General features: G+C 36.0%; 1 protein-coding gene and 1 pseudogene across 1 annotated transcript in view; both read right to left on the bottom strand.

Annotated features, from left to right (window-relative positions):
• The window catches only part of KNL1 (kinetochore scaffold 1), a 108,363-nt gene that overhangs the window by 77,617 nt on the left and 10,808 nt on the right, over positions 1–19,938 (bottom strand). Inside the window, 6 exon segments of the mRNA XM_021009346.2 lie at positions 1,640–1,673; positions 1,919–1,971; positions 13,109–13,170; positions 14,051–14,110; positions 16,621–16,660; positions 17,089–17,156. Of these exon segments, the coding sequence (XP_020865005.1) occupies positions 1,640–1,673; positions 1,919–1,971; positions 13,109–13,170; positions 14,051–14,110; positions 16,621–16,660; positions 17,089–17,123 (284 nt within the window). The 5' untranslated portion in view covers positions 17,124–17,156.
• LOC110223737 (eukaryotic translation initiation factor 1 pseudogene) lies at positions 9,761–11,214 on the bottom strand (annotated as a pseudogene).

Genomic DNA, 19,938 nt, shown 5'->3' with positions numbered 1-19,938 from the left:
GGTCCATCTGCAGATAATCATGCAGAAGAGTAACCCAGATCCAGGATCATCTCAGCAATGATCCTTAAAGTGTACTGCTTGCATCAAATTAACTATAATTTGGGCTTTAAGAATATCAGACCAACAGAAGTTCTATCAAACATGTTTAAATGCACTTTATTTTAGACAATCTACATAACTTTAAAAAAAAATAATCCACCACTTCAAAAAAATTAAGGTTAAAAAAATTAACAAGGATCAAGATGACATCAGTTCAAAGTCTGTCCAATTCTTGGTGTTGCATAGGTGACAAAAAGCAGGTGCCAGTTATCCAAAGAGGTGATCAAAAGCAGTTGGCTAAATGTTAATATTTCTCCATTCTACACCATCCATAAAGAAAATCAAAATTGAATTACCCCATTCTCATAGAAGTCTAATAAACCTACCATACCACCTGGATTCATGTTTTTTCCCATAAAATACGAATAGGTTTTGATACGAATAAGGATATGTTTAATTTGTTCTGAAGCTCCTATCAAAAATGCTTTTATTCTTTCTGGTTTCTGTTCTTTAAATTTCCCTTTGATTGATTTCATATAATTTTTGTATACTCTGCAGGAGTTTTTTGGTCAACCTAGTTTCTTGTAGACGGTGGTTCATTACCATGTCAACTCCAATGATTATAGTGTCTTCTGTTTCTTCATTCTCAGGACTTTCAGCAAAGGCATTTCTATCCAAAAGTGAATCATCAATATTACACACTCTGTCCCACTGGCCATCTTCTCTTCTACCTGCAGACTCAGAGTGACTGAGATCCCTAGCATTTTGTAGATGTGGAAAAGATCTATCTCATCATAGCAAATGAGGTTTTGGTAGAACATTGGGGTGGTAGATGGAGGGAAACAGCAGCACTAAAGCAATATGGGGGCCCAGAGCTCAGTGTGACTGTGAAGCAGGCTGAGATGCAGTTAAGGGTAAGGGAAAACAGGTGGAGAAGCCAGAACACACTCTTGACAGCGATCAGGCAACATTTCTTAAATTTTAAAGTGGAATATCTACCAGAGAAAATTTAGGATTCATACTATTCCAATCAAGTGAGTCCTGTGCAGCATTTTCCTACATGTATTCAGAGTAAAATATTTTAAACTTTTTATTGTTCTATATTCAAACTTCATATAAGTCAAAGCATATAGATACTACATAGGTCTATTTGCTGAATACTGTAAAAGAAATATTTTGTTTTTCAAATTAATCTTGAGGGACCACAAGTAGAAAATGTTTCATACTCTGCATGAGTTAGTTTTGCTTAAGTATTTCATTTTCTGTCATATGGAAGGATATTATTTGGTAAGAGTAGGGAGTGATTACTGGGAAATGAATTTAATATAAAAATCAAAATACATTAATAAAATATTAAAAAAATGAATGCTGAGTATACTGAGAAGGTATAGAAATTTTTAAAAGATAACTTGTGGTTATCTCTTGGAGGGAATTTTACTAGAATTTTAAAGCCTTAAATTTTTACTGATCTCAAAGTTGAACTATTTTAAAAAGAAGCCAAATCAAATTTCAGTTTGATAGAAACTAGGAAATAATATACTTTTATTTGTATAACATGCACCAGAAACTCTTAAAAGCAGTGAAATGTTTTTCTACTTACTGTTTAAATGGAATTTTTTCTCCTACAGCTAGTCCTAAAAATAACCCAGAAAATACAATATGTTAAGGGATGAATTAATAAAGCAATAAGAAAAACTGCCTAAGAATATTCATTAAAAAAAGAAAAGTACTCTGGCAGAGGCCAAGTACTTATAGAGCTTTATTAACTTTAGATAATTTCTTAGTCATTCACAACTACTTAAGCAGATAGAAAGAAAACTAATTCAGGAAAGGTTGACAATTTAGGTTTAGTGAATTAAACAAATAACAACATAGTCACCTGTATTTTTTGGCTCTTCCTTAACTTCTGTAGGAATTTCTGTCTGGAATACCCTGGAAGAGCCAATAAAGATTAATGAAAATCTGTAGATTTCAAATGAAGAATGCTTAAATCTTATATTCTGTTTTGACTAAGCCAAGAATAATATTTTTATTTTTGTCCCACTGTATACTGTCCATAAGCTGAAAAAGCTAAAAGAACTTCATTTGTCACAAAACAAACACATCACTTAAATTTGCTAATGTGGTCTTCTAATGAACAACCAATTAATTGAATTGCATTTGAACTGCGAGTGAAATGACATGATATACTTCTCATTAGAGACAGGATTCTGTTTTAATGAATACCATTAATGAATACTATCCAGTTTTTAAAAATACATGTTTGTGTATGTGTATACACACACGCACATGTGCATACACACACACACACACACGCACACACACATACACGGACACTATGGGGGCAGGAGGGGAGGTGGGGTCAGAGGCCTTATCAGGGAAAGATTGCAGGACTCTCTGCTGCCACTGAATGTGGGGCCAATGTGGGACCCATTACTGACTAGATGTGCTCCCAGGCTGTGGCTGTGGACAAGGAGTGAGTACAGGCTGGTGAATGTGATTGCAGAAGCCTGGGCGCCCTCCTGGTTGTGGTCACTTGCAGCAGAGTGGAGGTGCTGGTTTTGGTTCCAGGGCAGAGCAGTAAGCTGAAGCTTATAGGAGGGACCACACGGAGTAAGAGTGTTTGTGGAGATAACATATCTGGGGGCCCTGGTCAGGCTCAGGGGCAGAGAGGAGTTATCTGAGGTCAGGCACCCAGAGAGAGCTCAGAAAACAACAGCACCAAAAACCTGAAGCTTGAGATATTATCCCCAATATCTCAGGATTAGTGCCTGATTCTAACACAAAAAGTTAAATTAAAATATGAATAAATAAATTAATAAAAAAGTTAACAGTCAAAAATAAGCCACTTTAAAAAAACGAATAAGCAAAAGAGAAAGAATCTGACCATAGACAGGCACTATAGTGACAGAGAAGAATTGAGTTCAAACTCAGAAGATAGTGAAGTCAAAACAGCAACTTCTGCTTCAAAGAAAAATGCAAAATGGTCACAAGCCTGAAAGAGTTCTTAGAAGAGCTTTAAAAGGACTTTAAAAATCAAATAAAAGAGTTTTAAGGAAAAATTGGGAAGAGTAATGCAAAGAAATCAAGAAAATTATGAAAAGAAAGTCAACCAACTAGAAAAAGAGATCCAAAAATTTACAGAAGAAAATAACTCCTTAAAAATTAGAATTGGAGGCAGCTAGGTGGCACAGTGGATAAAGCACCGGCCCTGGGGTCAGGATTACCTGAGTTCAAATCTGGCCTCAGACACATAACACTCACTAGCTGTGTGACTCTGGGCAAGTCACTTAACCCTTTCAAACTAATGATAACATTCTTAAGAGTTACAATGTTTTCCCATATAAGAAGTAAAAAGTTTGACCTTATTAAATCCCTTATAATTGGTCTTTCATGTTTGCCTTCTTATGTTTTTTCTGATTCTTTGTAGGTTAAATATTCTATTTAATTCTGGTCTTTTCCTCACAAATACCTGAAAGTCCTTTAATTCATTAAATATCCATTTTTTTCCATTCAGAATTATACTCAGCTTTGCTGAGTATAAATTAGAGTTGGGCAAGGGTAAGCTAATGACTTCATAGACATCAAGAAATAATAAAACAAAATCAAAAGAATGAAAAAAAAATAGAAGAGAATGTGAAATATTTCTGAAAAACAACTGACCTGGAACACAGATTGAGGAAAGACAATATAAAAATTGTTGGACTACCTGAAAGTTATGATCACAAAAAGAAACTAAACACTACAGTTCAAGAAATTATTATGGAAAGTTGCCCTGAAGTTTTATAATAAGAGGGAAAATAGAAATTGAAAAAATTCACTGATCACTGCCTGAAAGAGATCCCAAAATGAAAACTCACAGGAATATTATAGCTAAGTTTCAAGGTTCCCAGGTCAAGGAGAAAAATATAGACATAACTAGAAAGAAACAATTTAAATACTGTTGAGCTACAGTTAGGATAACATAAGATTTAGCAGCTTCAACACTAAAAGACCTAAAGGCATGGAACAAGATATTCCAAAGAGCAAAGGAGCTGTGTTTGCAACCAAGAATAACTTACCCAGCAAAGCTGAGTATAATTCTGAATGGAAAAAAATGGATATTTAATGAATTAAAGGACTTTCAGGTATTTGTGAGGAAAAGACCAGAATTAAATAGAATATTTAACCTACAAAGAATCAGAAAAAACATAAGAAGGCAAACATGAAAGACCAATTATAAGGGATTTAATAAGGTCAAACTTTTTACTTCTTATATGGGAAAACATTGTAACTCTTAAGAATGTTATCATTAGTTTGAAAGTGCATACATAGGTAAAAGACTTACAGTTGAGTATGATGGGATAATCCTAAAAAATAAAATTTGTAGAAAGAGGTAAAAGGGAGCAATTATCTCATACAAATGAGGCATGAAAGGAAGAACTATTACAGTGGAGGGCAGGAAGGAATGGAAAGCTGGTAGTGCTAGAACCTTATTTTCATCAGAACTGGGTTAAAGAGGGAATATTGTATACATCTAGAAAGGTATAAAAGTCTTAACCTACAAAGAAGTAGGAGAGTGAAGGGATAGAATAACGGAAGGAGGAACTTCGTAGAAGGACATGCAGATTAAGAAATAAAAGGGCAAAGAGATAAGATAAGGGAAAGACTTTTAGAAGGGTGTGCAGATCAAGAAATAGGAAGGTAAGGGAGATGATAAGGGATGAAGTCTTGGGGCAAGTAGATTAAGGAATAGGAGGGCCAGGGGAGAGGATAAGAAAGGGAATCTTAGAGGGGGTTCAGATTAGAGAGGCAGTGGTCAGAAGTAAATTAGATGTCAGAGGAAGGATAGGGTAAAAAGAGAGAGGGAGAAAGATAAAACAGTGAGGAAAAACAGGATGGAGGGAGGAGAGGATTCTGGGAAGATGGCAGAGTAGGTCAGAAAATCCCAAACTCTCCAGATTTCCTCCACAAACAAGACAAAATAGCACTTCAGGGTGAAGGTAAAGTGACAAAAATTAAAAAGGCTTGGGGCAGAAGAGTTGTCCTTCAGGCACAACTGAAGAAGGTCTGAAGAAAAGTTGGAATTTGGTTCAAATGAAGTATAAACACCTCCAGGTTAGCTCTGCTCAAGCAGCAAGCCCTGGGGGCAGCTGGGTTGGCAGGTAGCCACAGGAATTTTCACCTCCCAGACAGTGTGGGGAGTTGGGGGAAGACTGAGGGAGCCTCTGCTGACAAGGGATGCCAGGCCCAGCTGGATTGCCAATACGTGGTCTTAGGCAATAAGAAACCAGCACACACGCCCAGTGAGTGCAAAAGCAGTGTGACAGGGATGCCGCTGGCTGTGGGCACTTACAGGATAGCTGAGTTCTTGGTCCTGGTTCCAGGCCAGAGGTGAGAACTGAAGGTTATAGCCACTGGCAAGTTCTCAGGGAGCAAAAGCATTTCTAGCATAGTGTGCCAGAGGGCCCTAGCCATGGCTTGGAGGGCAAAAGCACTGCAGAGGTTAGGCTCAGGACAAAGATCAAAAAATAACAGTAAGAAGGACTTGAGGCTAGCGTTACCATCCCCCACACCCCAAGATCAGAGGTGATTATAATAACAAGATGCTAAAAAAATTTTTTTTAATGAGCAGGCGAAAGAGAAAGAACACAACCATAGACAGTTACTATGGGAATAAAGAAGACCAGAATAAGTCTTCAGAGGAGGATACTGAAGCCAAAAAAGCCTTTCTTACCTCAAAGAATGTCAAATGGTTACCTGCCCAAAAAGAATTCGTAGAAGAACTCAAAAAATATTTCAAAAATCAAATAAGAGAGATTGAGGGGAAAAAAATTTTTTTTTAAAGTAAGAACAATCCAAGAAAAACAAGAAGATTATGAAAAGAAAGTTAGCCAACTGGAAAAGGGAATCCAGAATCTTTTTTTTTTTACATTCCTATTAAACACGTTTTCACATTAGTCATGTTGTAAAGAAGAATTAGAACCAATAGGAGGAATCATAATAAAGAAGAAACAAAACAGAAGAAAAAAAAAAGAGCAAACAGTGTACTTTGATCTGCATTCAAACTCCATAGTTCTTTCTTTGGATGTGGATAGCATTTTCCATCATGATACTTTTGGAAATGTCTTAGATCTTGCATTGCTGAGAAGAGCTAAGTTTCTCAGAGTCAGTCATCACACAACATGACTGTTACTGTGTACAACATTCTCCTAGTTCTGCTCACTTCACTCAGCATCAGTCTATACAAGTCTTTTCAGGTTTTTCTGAAGTCTGTTTCCTCATCATTTCTTATAGCATAATAGTATTCCATTACATTCATACACCACAGATTGTTCAGCCATTCCCCAATTAATGGGCATCCCCTCAATTTCCAATTCTTTGCCACCACAGAAAAAGCTGCTACAAATATTTTTGTACATGTGGGTTCTTTTCCCATTTTTATGAGGAGATCCAGAATCTTAAGAAGAAAATGATTCCTTGAAAATTAGAATTGGGCAAGGGGAAGCCAGTGAAGTTATAAGAGACAACAAATAAAGCATCAAAAAATAGAACAGAATGAGAAACAGCTTATAAGAAAAACAACTGATCTGGAGAACAGATCAAGAAGAGAAAACATAAGAATAATCAGACTACTTGAAAGCTATGATCAAAAAAAAAGAATCTTGACATAATAATACAAGAAATAATTAAAGAATATTGTCCTGAAGTATTAGAACAAGAGGGGAAAGTAGAAATAGAAAAAATTTACTGATCACCACCTGAAAGAGATCCTAGGAGGAAAATCTACAGGAATATCATAGCCAAATCCTGAAATCCCCAGGTTAAGGAGAAAATATTATAAGCGACAACAACAACAACAAAAATTTAAATACAGTGGAGCCACAATTAGAATTACAAAAGACCTAGCAATGGCTATAATAAAAGACCACAAGTCTTGAAACACTATATATCAAAGAGCAAAAGAACTGGGTTTGCAGTCAAAAATACCATACCCAGCAAAGTTAAGTATAATCCTGAACAACAACAACAACAAAGGACATTCAATCAATTGAAAGACTTTCAGGATTTTGTTGCCAAAAGACCAGAACTTAATAGAAAATTTGACAAATAAGATCCAAAAGAAATATAAGGTAAGCATCAAAGACTAATTACAAGGGACTCAATAAGAACAAAGTGTTTATTTTTCACATGTGGAAATATAAACCATATATCTAAGATTGTCATTAGTAATTTGGTAGTTCGAAAGGAAGAATGGGATAGAGCTGAGTGTGATGTGATTCTAAAAAGCAAAATGGTGTGGGAAATGGCAAAAAAAGTGATTATACAAATGAGGTGTGAGAGGAAGAAATGAAACAGAAGAAATAGATAGGGGTGTAGGGCTGGTAGTTCTCGAACCCTACTATCATTGGGGATAGGTTAAAGAGGGAACAATACATATATATCTAGAAGGATATAAAAGTGGGAGTGGGGAGAAGATAAGGGAGAGATAGGGAATAGAATAAGGGGGGAGGTATATAGAAGGGTGTGTAAATTAACAGGAATGGGATAAAGAGGAAACATTTATATATATACATACACATATATATACATACACATACACACATTTTATATATATATGTATATATATATATGTATGTATGTATGTATGTATGTATGTATGCATATATAAAAATCTTCCAAATTCAGGAAGAAACAAGAGGAAGGGGATAGGATGGAGGGAGAGGATAAACGAGGGATTTTGGGGGGGTAGATTAGGTAATAGGAGGGCAAGGTAGCAGGCAGAAGTAAGCAGAGGAGTAGGGAGGGAGAGTAACAGAGTAAGAAGGATAGTAAGGAAAATAGGAAGGAGAAAAATATAGAATTATAGGTTAGGGTGTGAATGGGATGAATTTACTTATAAGACGGAAACTGACGGATTAAAAATTTGAATTCAACAATATGTTGCTTTTAGGAAATGCTACAAAAATGAGACACAAAAATAAAACAAAGGTCAGGAGTAGAATTTATTATGTAAAAAAGCAGGAGTAGTAATCATGATCTCAGACAAAGTTAAAGCTAAAATAGATTTAATCAAAAGAGAAAAATATGGAAATTACACTGTCAGCCATATTAATCAATAGTTTTAGACCATATAAAATAATTAGACAATATAAAAATTATGAGAAGTAGAAATAAGCATAACACAGTCTTATATGTGTGTTTGAGTGTACATGTGTGTATGTTTATGGATATCTATGTATATGTGTGTGTATATGTGACTTCACACCTCAAAAACTACCTACATCTTTACCCCATCATCTCTTCCTCTGTTTCAGTCTCTAAGGATGAAGCTGCCTTTCTCCTTGCTCAGGTCAGCCCTTGTATCTGTGCCCTGAATCCCATTCATTCCCATAACCTTTGAGTGGGGTAGAAGGGGACTCATGCTTAGGGGTGGCAATGATGAACTAGTGAAAGAGACAGAGAAGCAGCAATCACCCCTCCTCTTTCAGGCTTTATCTTGGGGTTCTCTTTCTATTCTCTCTTCCTTGATAATCTCATCAGCTCCTATAGATTTAATTATCATTTCTGCACAAATGTTTCCTGAAACTACATAGCTACTTTTTCTCCTGAGTTCAAGTTCTAGATCAATAATAGCCTCCTAGATATCTTTCCTGGATTTCCCCTTGGTACCTCAAATTCAGTGTCTAAAGTAGAACTCATCATCTTTTCCTTTAAATCTGTTCTTCCAGAACCCATGAAGGATAGCTAGGCAAGGGAAAACCTGCTGCCACTGGGAGCATACTTCCCCTTTCCTCTTTCCCTTATCCCCTAGCAGTGGCCTCCCAGGACCCACCGGCCTTGCCTGACTGATCATACAGCTTGGAGGTGATGAGAGTCATCAGTTCTTTTCCTTCTAGTGAGATAGGGGAACACTGGGCTTGCCATCTGCCCTGCCTCTACTCCCTGCAGAACTTCAAGCACTGTTATTCAAGTTACTAATATTGCCTAAGCACCCCCAGGTCTTGCTATCCAACCCACTGTTGAACCCATAGTATTTCCAGGCCTTTCCATCTGCTTAACTTTCTTTTATGTGTTATCTCCCCCAGTCAGAGTATGAGGTCTTTTTTTTTTCCAGGCAATTGGGCTTAAGTGACTTGCCCAGGGTCACACAGCTAGTAAGTGTCAAGTGTTTGGTCTGAGGCCAGATTTGAACTCAGGTCCTCCTGACTTCAGAGCCAGTGCTCTATCCACTGCTCCACTGAGCTGCCCCAGCATCTTTTCAATTTTTATAGCCAGTGCTTAGAATTGATAGCCTTTAAGGACTCTTCTAAGTCTTTTATTTTGTGGTTGCTGGAAGCAGGGGGAATGGCTCTTTTCTTTTTATTATGAGTAAGTTACACTACGAGGGAGGGGCAAGGGAATAAGCATTTATATAGCACCTACTATGAGTCAGTACCACAAGCTTTTTAAAAAATAAATATTTCATCTGACCCTCACAATAACCCTGTAAAGGTAGATGCTATTATTATTCTCATTTTACAATTGAGGAAACTGAGTCAATCAGGTTAAATGATTTACTCAGGATCATACAGCTAGCAAGTATTTGAGGTCATATTTGAACTCCAGGCCCAGCACTTACCCACTGTGCCACCAGCAATTTAGACAGTAGACCCCAAATGGTTATATTTTATAAGCTGCTAAGCTTTAAAATTTACAATGAGACAGAAAAGGAATTTTTCTACTTAATTCAAGGAAATTTTCACTTAAACTTCAGTGACCAAAATGCACTTAAAACCCATGAAACTTTTATCTGGTTGTCTTTAGCTAATCCCATCTCAGGGAGGAATCAGCATATGTTCTTGTGCTGATCAGTCACAGTACCATTACAGACAAATTTCTTCTTAAAAGCTTTCACTAATTTTTTATCATAATCAGAAATCTCATGAAGAGTAATGAGGAACTTCTTGCAGTTTCTTTGTTTAATTCTTCTTTACCAAGCTGTTGACTCTTTTTTCATGATTTTCTTGCATCACTTGCATTTCTCCTCTCATTTTTTCCTCTACCTCTCTTACTTGATTTTGAAAATACTTTTTGAGCTCTTCCATGGCTTGAGACCAATTCATGTTTTTCTTTGAGGCTCTGGATGTAGCAGTTCTAAATTTGTTGTCTTCTGAGTTTGTGTTTTGATCTTCCCTGTTAGCACAGTCAGAATCTTTTTCAGCCATTTGCTCATTTTTCTACCTTATTTCTTGACTTTTGTCAAGTGAGGCTCTGCTTCCAGAGTGAAGAGGGCACTGCCCCAAGCTTCAGGTTTTTTGTGTAGCTGTTTTCAGAGGTAATTCTGGGGGAGGTCTATAAGTTTTCAGTTCTTCCAAGGTGGTACAATCTAGGGAGAGGTATTTACCACCTTCTTGGCCTGTGCTCTGATTTGCAACCCCAAGTACTCTTTTCCACCCTCGGAAATGTGATGAAGATGCCAGCTCCCCTGCAGCTACAAGTTCTAGTGTGCTAGTACTCATCCTCGCCTTGGGACTGAGACACAGGACTGCCACCCAGATCCAAGTACGGGCAATGCAACAATCTTGCCCAGTGCCAGCAAAGGAAGCCCTCTAATCTCCTTCTGACCAGCTGACCCCCCTTATTGCCTAGGCTGAGAGGTCTGAAAACAGCCACTGCTGCCACTGATTCAGTCACCTCCAAGGCCAGTGCTGGTTTGCTGGGACACGGCCTTTGCTAGACTGCTCTCCACTCACCCCAGTGCAACAGACCTTTCTTGACAAACTTCTAAGTTGTCTTGGGCTGGAAAATTGTTTTATTCTGTCCTTTTGTGGGTTCTGATGCTCCAGAATTTGTTTTGGGGAATTATTTAAAGTTGTTTGGAGGGGTTTTGGGGAGAGCTCAGGCAAGTCCCTGCCTTTTCTCTACCATCTTGGCTCTGTCCCGCCTTTCATTCGTATATAGCTATAATCCTCAATCCCACCAAGAAGCAGGTTATCACCCTTATTAGCATCAGCAAAAGTTTTGAAAGGGTCCTGAGGTTCTGGATGGCAGCCATATAATATAATTCATTTTCCTTAGTGGAAACAACCTGTGAAGTTACCAGCAGGAGAAGGTATGTGGTGGGAGTGTTGGGAAGTGACAAAGCTCAATGGAGAGGCTTCTGAGCAGTGTTTGGAACTGTATAAGTGCTTAATAAATGCTCATTCATCAATCCATCTATCCATCCATACAAACTTTCTTATTTCTGTCGAGGAAACCACAATCTTTATTCAAGGAATTCATTACCTAAGAATTATCTGAGTTTTCCTTCTGCTTTTTCCTTATTTCCAATGTTGCCAAGTTCTACTGATTCTACTCTCACAACATCTCTCATGTCTGTGCCTTCTCCATTTACACTGCCATTATTGTAGCTCAAGGCCCTTAACACCAATCAGATAGACTACTGTAAAAGCTTTCTAATTGGTTTTCCTGCTTCCAATATTTCCCCTCTTCAATTTATCATAGCTGACAAAATAATCTTGTTAAAGCATTGGTCTGACCACACCACTCCTCTGCTCAGACACATTCAGTGGCTACTGCATTTAGAATAAAATGCAAACTCCTTGGCTTGTATTTTAAGGCCTTCCTTAATATGACTTCAACTTCTTTTCCAGCCTTCTTACATATTACTCCCCTTTATGTAATCTATCTTCAAGGTAAGTAGAGCTACTAAGCTATTTTCTGAATTCAGTATTCGATCTCCTACCTTCATGCCTTTACACAAACTGTTTCTCAAGCCTAAAATGAACTCACTCCATCTTTTAGAATCTTGATCTTTCAAGATTCAGTTCAGTTGATACTTCCTCCATGAAACTTTCTCAGATACCCCCAGTTTTCTCCAACCTCAAATTACTTCATATTTACACATATGTTTATGTTATACCCTCTGATAGAAGGTAAGGTTTTTGAGGGCAGGTACTGTTTTGTTTTTGTTTTTCTCTACCAAGCACCTAGTACAGTGCCTTTTACTTAAAAGAAACATAATTTTTATTGAAATGACAAGGTAGAGAACTATAAAAATTACCAAATCAATTCAACCTACAAGTATTTCAGTAGATACTAAGTGCTCAAGACGATGTCCCCTGATATCTCTAGTCTACATGTACTACTTTACAGAGTAATCTTCCGCACAATATATAACCACACATATGTCTCCTTCATATTGTTCGGATGTTTCCAAGTGTTGTTTTAAATTAGGTTGCTAAAAAAGCAGGAATTAGGGCAGTTTGTTGGAATGTTAGATGTGAAGTAAAAAAAATTGACATAAATTCCAACTCCACCATTCACTAGCAGTGAATGGACAAATTAGTCAAGTTCTCTAAGCCTCAATTTTCTCATCCTTAAAATGAAAATGATAATGTCTGCACTGTCTAACTCACAAGATTATTATGAGAATCATATGAGATAAAGTACTTGTAAACTCCAAAGTGCTATATATTATATATCTGAACTATTATGACTATTCTAGAATAGTACACAAAGGGGCACCAACACAGTATATTGAATATACTGTTATCTGCTGATAGCTTACCTAAACACTATAAGCTAGGAATAAGGTTCTCAAAAGTTGTTATGAATCTCCACAAAAACATTAACACAACAGGTAATATTTTACTCAAATATAATTACAACAGAAAGGATAAAGATAGGCAATGTAATACCATGGCTTTAGGGTATCATTGTTTTGAAAATAGTAAAACATCCCCATTTTGCCCAAGTCCCTTCACCATAGGTCTTTGCTTGTGAAAATAATGTACAATGAATGTGTTTTATACTATTTTAATAGGCTTCCATTTTAATAAGGTTTGGATGCTTCATAACAAGTTTTAATATCCAATCTAATTCACTGAAATTGGACTTTTATCTGTAGAGGTTTTTCCTTCCTGCAAGACATCTATACATCTCAATCTTTATATAAGCTTAAATACTAACTCTTTAAAACTAGAACTTTCAGTTGTTTATTTTATCCAACCAGAGACTGTCCTGTTCACCTCTTCTATTATCACACAGGGCTTGATACATTAATAGTATAATTTACAAACCCTAATTACCTCCTTTTTAAACTTACTTAATGGTTTCTGCAAAGCTGACCCGACGAGAGCTTTTCCGACTTCTTGTAGTGATAAAGTCCTAAGGACAAAAAAATAGGTGGTATTATTGTTAAGATCAAGCCATTATAAACTAGAACTCAAGGGCATTATGTACATAAGCCAAATCTTATTTTTTAATTAATCTGGAATAGTACATTGCAAGAAAATTGGAGAGAAAGAGCCAGTCTCAGAGTCAGAAAGACCTGGATTCAAAGTCTGATTCTGACACACACTGAAGTCCAGACCAAAAAATAATTTATCCTGTAAAACATCACATGTGTGAAAGTATTAAATTTGCTTGAATCTCATTCCCAATGTACAGAGGAAAAATATTAGAATGTCAATATACATGGACACCTAGGATACATTAAAGTAGGAAATTTACTCTCCCTTCCCTTCATACCCTCCTTTCAAATGAATAGATGTGTTTGATTACAAGGGGAAAGAACAGTTCAAGACAGAGCAGAGAGTGTGGTGTTAAAAAATTCTATCCAGATGCTCTTCTTTTTTCCCAGCCCCTTCCCTGACAAGAATAAACATCTCTACCCACAAAAAAATATAGAAATAGGTGTTTTTACTGGGTGATTCTTCTTGTAGAAGGGCATAAACTTTTCTACACTGGAGAACAAGCAAAGATTCTCTTTTTTGCATTCAGAAATTTATATTGCTAGTGCCATAAGAGATACAATGGGGTAACCTAAGCCCAACATTAATGAGGCTGATAATGTGGCTGATGTGGTATAGCTTGTGGTAGCAGACTAGTAATGACCTCAAACTACCTGTACTTTGACTTATATTAGTTCAATCGAGAATAACTTATGAAGTTCTCTCTCCATGTTACCCAATAAAGTTACCTGACATTTTGCAATTATTAAAATGAGGCATGGTCATTTATAAAACCTTTGCCATCAGAGACCCACCTGACCAATTTCATTTCCACTTCTTATGTCTTGAAGAGGACTCCGTGGGGGTTTCAAAATCTAAGGGATACATTTAAAATTATTCAAGTTATTCAGGTATATCCACTAGAAATCAATTCATTTTAAAGGATTATAGAACCATAGATTTAGAGCTGAGGTAGACCTTTGAGGCCAAATCAATCCAAAGAGCAGTCAGGCATTGCTGCTAAAAAAAGAAACAAAAACCAACTCCATGACAAATCCAATAACTACCCAAATCCATCTGATTTATCAGTGCTGAAGCCTGCAGTTAATTAAAAAATTTAAGAATTAGTAAAGGCTTACTTAAAATAAATGAGTCATATTTAAATGTGCAGCTTTATTCCAAGAGGCTAGTAGGTTAATATACTCTACATTTCTGAAGCATAGTTCATTTCACCATCTTAAGTCATTCAATATTCTTCTGAACTTTAATGAAAATGATAGCTTAAGTCATTTAATAAATCACTTTAGCTTAAAAATGTTATGCAACCAAGGTTCCTCTAAAAACATCTATGAACTCAGTATTCCTTTATAGTATTCAAAATAAAAGCCAAATTTATTTTATTTTATTTTTTTCTCATCAACTGCTCTCAACTCAGAGTAGGGGAATCTCAGATGAGAATCAGAATAGCCTGGGCTGGAGAGAAAAGCTGAAGTTGATGGCAACAAGACTAGATCAGAAAAATTCATCCCTACCCCTTCTATCCAAGGCTTTCAGAAATGCTTAAGATTCTAAAAGTTCTGTGCAGGCTTTTTCAAAAACAACAGTAGATATAACAAGGCAGTGCCTAATCAATCAGCTGTCCGCAGCTAGACTCTGGTTGTTGTTGTTCAGTCGTGTCTCACTTTTTGTCTTCTTGGCAAACATACTGGAGTGGTTTGCCATTTCCTTCTCTAGTGTGTCCCCATTTTACAGATGGCAAAGAGGGGTTAGGTAACTTGCCCAGGGTCACACAGCTAGTAAATGTCTGAGGCTAGATTTGAATTGAGATCTCCCTGACTCCGAGGGCCCCATGCTCTATTCACTGCTCCACTCAGCTGCCCCAGGTGCATTGGTTTTATTGCCTGCCAGATATGGCTGCCAAAGATACAGGAAGTAGGTAATATATAACCTCTAAAGGTAAACAGGGACAAATTCAATTGTTTTGTCAAACTCGATATCTTCAAGCAGCTTAGAGTTCTGCCTTCCAATCTTGCTTTATATTACATAAATTTTTTTCTGCCCATAAAAATACCATTTAAATCACAGAAAATATTATAAATAATTTCCTCTCATTTTTGGTAACTTAGAACAGTGAAAATATCTTGGTACTTTTCAAGAAATCCAACCCTCATTGATGGCAAAATTTTAATAATGCTATCTTTATAAAGTGGAAAGAATTCTGTAAAATAGGAAAAACTACTATCCCAATCCACCATCAGTATTAAAATGTTTTGTGACTTTCCTATAATCTAAACAGAGATAACTTCTCAACCAGTTAATTCAGCAGCCTTAGGAGATCCAACTGTCCATTTTTTTTATTACCTTAAAGTGGCAAATACTAATTTGTTACATATTTTTTTGGTCAGCTTTATAGGTGATACCCATCACTTTTCCTGATAGCCCAGAACTAGAAACAAAGTAGATTCTCATCAGTTACGTAATGGCCAAATTGTGGCACAAGAATATAATAATAGTAACCATTATTGTTATTGCCATGTGTTTGTTGAATAGACAGCGTCCTTTTCTCTTTCTGCATTCCAGTGGATGGCACATCATCGTCATCATCATCATCATCATCATTACTAGTATTATATAATGCTTTAAGGTTGGCAAAGAATTTTACATGTGTTATTTTGTTATCTCATTAGATACAACAATCCTGTGAGGTAGGCGCCATTATCATTCCCATTTTACAGATGAAGAAACCGAGGCTGAGAAAGATAAAGTGATTTGCCTAGAGTCACACAGCTGTTAAGTTCCTTAAATCTGCACTCTGGTCTATCTGACTCCAAGCCCTATACTCCATCCACTGGGTACTTAACTGCCTTTTAACAGAATATTATTACCAAAAACAAAAAACAAAAACTGAATATTATTGCACCATAAGAAATTATGAATATCAAGAATTAAGAGAAGCATAGGAAGACTTACACAGCTGATACAAAGGAGTAGTAAAGTAATATATACAACAATTACAACAATGTAAATGAAAAGAAAAATACCCAAAACTGAATATTGTGTAATTATAATGACCAAATTTAGCATGGGAGGCTAAAAAAGGACACTAAAATAAGGGTACCAACACTGCAGAAGTGCTGGTTTATAAGTATGATTTATAAGTATGAAATCTGCATATACTACCAGTAAGTCCAATGTGGTGTTTCGTTTTGGTGAAGTGCTTTTTCTTTTTCTAAGTCTTTGTTACAAGAGACACTCATTGGGTTGGAGATGGGGCAGGGATATATTCAGAAACAAATGTGATATAAAAACAAATGATATCAATAAAATGAAGATTAATGTACATTGTTGAAAAACCAGGGAAATGATTAAACTTGACTTTACTTACTGAAGAACGCCGCTTTCGACCAGTTTGTTCTTTATGGTTACTGGAAGGGAAGAGGAAAAAGTAGAAAAATATTCATGTACTCAGTTGTAATAAGGGATTGTTTTCAACATGTGATATCACTGTAACTATAGCATGTTTTTTAACTGGTCAGTACTGCTTTAAAATTAAGAAAACTTAACTCAACTACCCTTGGCAGCACTTAACACCCACACTACAACTTCACTAATCTTTCGTTCTACCTATAAAAATTTATATCAAGAATTTAAGAGGTCTATTCATACAGAAAATACTATAGCAAAAAAAAGTTGTGATTTCATGACTTTTACTTCTTGCCTCTGGGATTGAATGGCAAAAAGATTTCGAAAGTAATAGTCCTTGCCAATTAAAAAAAACCATCTATCTCTAGAAGAGAGAGCAATAAAAGTAGCTATCTTTATATTTTCAGATGAAAGCACTGAGTGAACTTACTTTTCCTCACTGGGCTCTAGGCAAAACCCATCCATTTTTGAGGAGTTGCTTTTCAGGTAGCAATTGCTCTGTAAAAAAATAAACAGAGAGGAAGAAGAGAAAAGGTGATACAGAAAACACACTAAGGACATAACTATAATCTATATCTCAAGGTTATATATGAAGGAAGAAACACAAGAAGAGAAAAATCTAAAGATAGTTTCTTTGTTAAGGGACAACAAACTGTCTTTTGACAGAACTTCTAACACACTAAACTGCTACCTGATTTAACATATGCTATACTCTAAGTTGGGGTAAGATAAAGGTAGAGATTGGCTTGTTGATTTCAAAGAGGTGGTAGATGAGTTGATGGCATTAAGGACCAGCTCAAATGCTACCAATTTCATAAAGCCCTTACTGATTCCACATCCCACCCAAAGCTGAAATTTTCTCTTACTGAATTTTATGAACTTTACATGCCACTTATGAATTTACCATGGTCTAACTTATATTACATTTATCTGTGAAGATGTCTTATTTCTTCTTATTAGACTATAAGCTCTTTGAGGACAAGAACATTGTATTTCAAAAGTCTATATCTCCCCAAATTAGCACAGGGCAAAATACATCCTTTATAAATTTTTACTGAATGAATTAAATTAATCTCTTCAGAGATTTTTAAAATATTTTGAATAAAGTTGATTATTGTTCCAATTGAGATGACATTAATTTTATTAACTCTAGATGAAAAATTTGGCCTAATATATGAAGGACTGTTGTGTGGGTTACATAACAATTCAATGGAGAACGTTATCTAGATGTATTCTTTTCCTAAAACAGAACATAATATTTAGAGCTTTTTTCTAAACTACATTAGCAACTGTTCTTATAACAACAGGCTAATACTGAATAAACACATTTTCAGATAGCTGGTGTTTTTTGCATTTTTTAAGCAGAAAGAAAATATGTGGCCAAAAGACATAATCTTACTATATACAGTATCATCATCATACACAACAGGAAACCAAATCTGACCAACCTGACAGAAAGAACTTAATCTCTAAACTGGAATGAAATTCTACTAATTTTCATATTTCCATTTCAATGGATTCAATTAGTTGGTAATGTAGCATGTAAACTCAAGCTATGACAGTAACATATTATGGAAAATATATTAAATTGAAAATGTTACTTCCCAGAAAACAAACATATGCACAGAAAACTTCATATAATAATAAAAAAAACCTTCATGTGATAACTACTTAATAATTTCTTGGTGATTTGGTATCTTAAAGTGTCTCCATCATAATTATGCAAATCAGTTCATTCAATGACCAGTTTCAGTGCCAGGGAAAAGAGGAGAGTTGAAATTTCCTTGTCTTGGTTAGAAAGTATTGTTGCTATTCTTCATCCTTTTTTTTCAAAGAGGAGGGAGACTACAGGTGTAAAATGCTGCTTATACTATGAGATTTGCTAGCTTTGTTGGTTGAGTTTTGCTCAAATTTTCCTTTGTTACACTTAAGGGATCATTGAGAGGGATATATTGCACAACGATTACTATTGTTTAAAAGGTCACAAGTGAAAGTTATTTTTAAAATGGGGGGGATCCATTAACATTGTGGATTACAGATGTGTAGGTTATAGGGAGATTCAATATGCATTGATTCTAGGAAGTACCTTACCAGTAGTATTTTTAAAAAATTAAATCTCATATAATTTTTTTTTTATGATTTGCCCTCATTAAGAGAAAAGTACCGGGGAGAGAAGAAAGTTAATTTGGTTTGTGTTAATCGAAGTATTATTGTTACTACAATTTTAGTACCATTTATTTCTATAATGAATTTTCTTATACTATCTTCCCAGCATCCCTGATTCCCTCATTCCTCTAACCCTCTAATCCAATCATGGATCATTCAGTGTCCACTTTTTTTTTTTTTACAACATCCACGCTGCCAAAAACTTTTAGATTAGGGCAAAAGGTCTGGTTACATTTTGCCATTCTTTTCCAGATTCTTTCTCCCACCTTTTAACTATGGACATCATCCAAGGTTCAGTCCTTGGCTCTCTACTGTTCCTCACTTATACTCATTTTCTGGAGGAGCTCAACAGGTTTTCAATTACCATCTATACTAATAACTTCCACATACTCTTTTTGTCCCATATCTATCTCCCTAGGTGGATGGCCCACGCTAACTACAACTTACTTCAATGATTTGTCATTTCATCTGGATGGATACTCCTTCCACAAACAGTGATAGATCAAAGCCCACTTTAGTTTTAAAGAGTTGCTATGGATGAAAAATTCATAATCCTGTAGTGAACTTGGCGATAAGCTTCTCTCAACTCAGTTAGGTGCTTCCTCAGACAAGAGGCTTGCAAAGTCTATTGCTGAAGTCTTTCTAATTTACTGGCAACTGCCAAAGCTTGTGTTCCATTGGCTTAGCCTTTGAAAACCCAATTACCTCAATTAGGAGGACTTTACATATTGAAAAAAGCTGATCTGAATTTCAACAATCTAGCTTGCTTACTCTGATCAGTTAGGTGGCCATGATTTGGGACCCATAGATATAAAGGCTTCCAAGGAAGAATGTCAAAATTTAACAATCTATTCTATAATCCAGGGAGGAAAAAAGGATGGGAACTATTAATTCTCCAGGATGTCAATCCAGGGAAAGGGACTCAATCAATGAAGAAGCACTTAAAACTTACTATGTGCCAAGTGCTACACTAGCTACCAAGGATATGAATACAAAGAATTAAACAAAGAGGGTAACACATTTAAAGCAACTTGTTCAGAGGTAAGAAATTCTACTGTATCCTCACTTGGAACCTGCCCACAGCTATAGTAAAACATTGGGGGAGGAAAAAAAA

This window comes from Phascolarctos cinereus, unplaced genomic scaffold (genome assembly GCF_003287225.1).
Source record: "Phascolarctos cinereus isolate Bilbo 61053 unplaced genomic scaffold, phaCin_HiC Scaffold_3;HRSCAF=262, whole genome shotgun sequence".
Classification (NCBI taxonomy): Eukaryota; Metazoa; Chordata; class Mammalia; order Diprotodontia; family Phascolarctidae; genus Phascolarctos; species Phascolarctos cinereus.
Note: the sequence above shows the minus strand (reverse complement) of the source record. Positions and strands in the feature narration are given on the sequence as shown.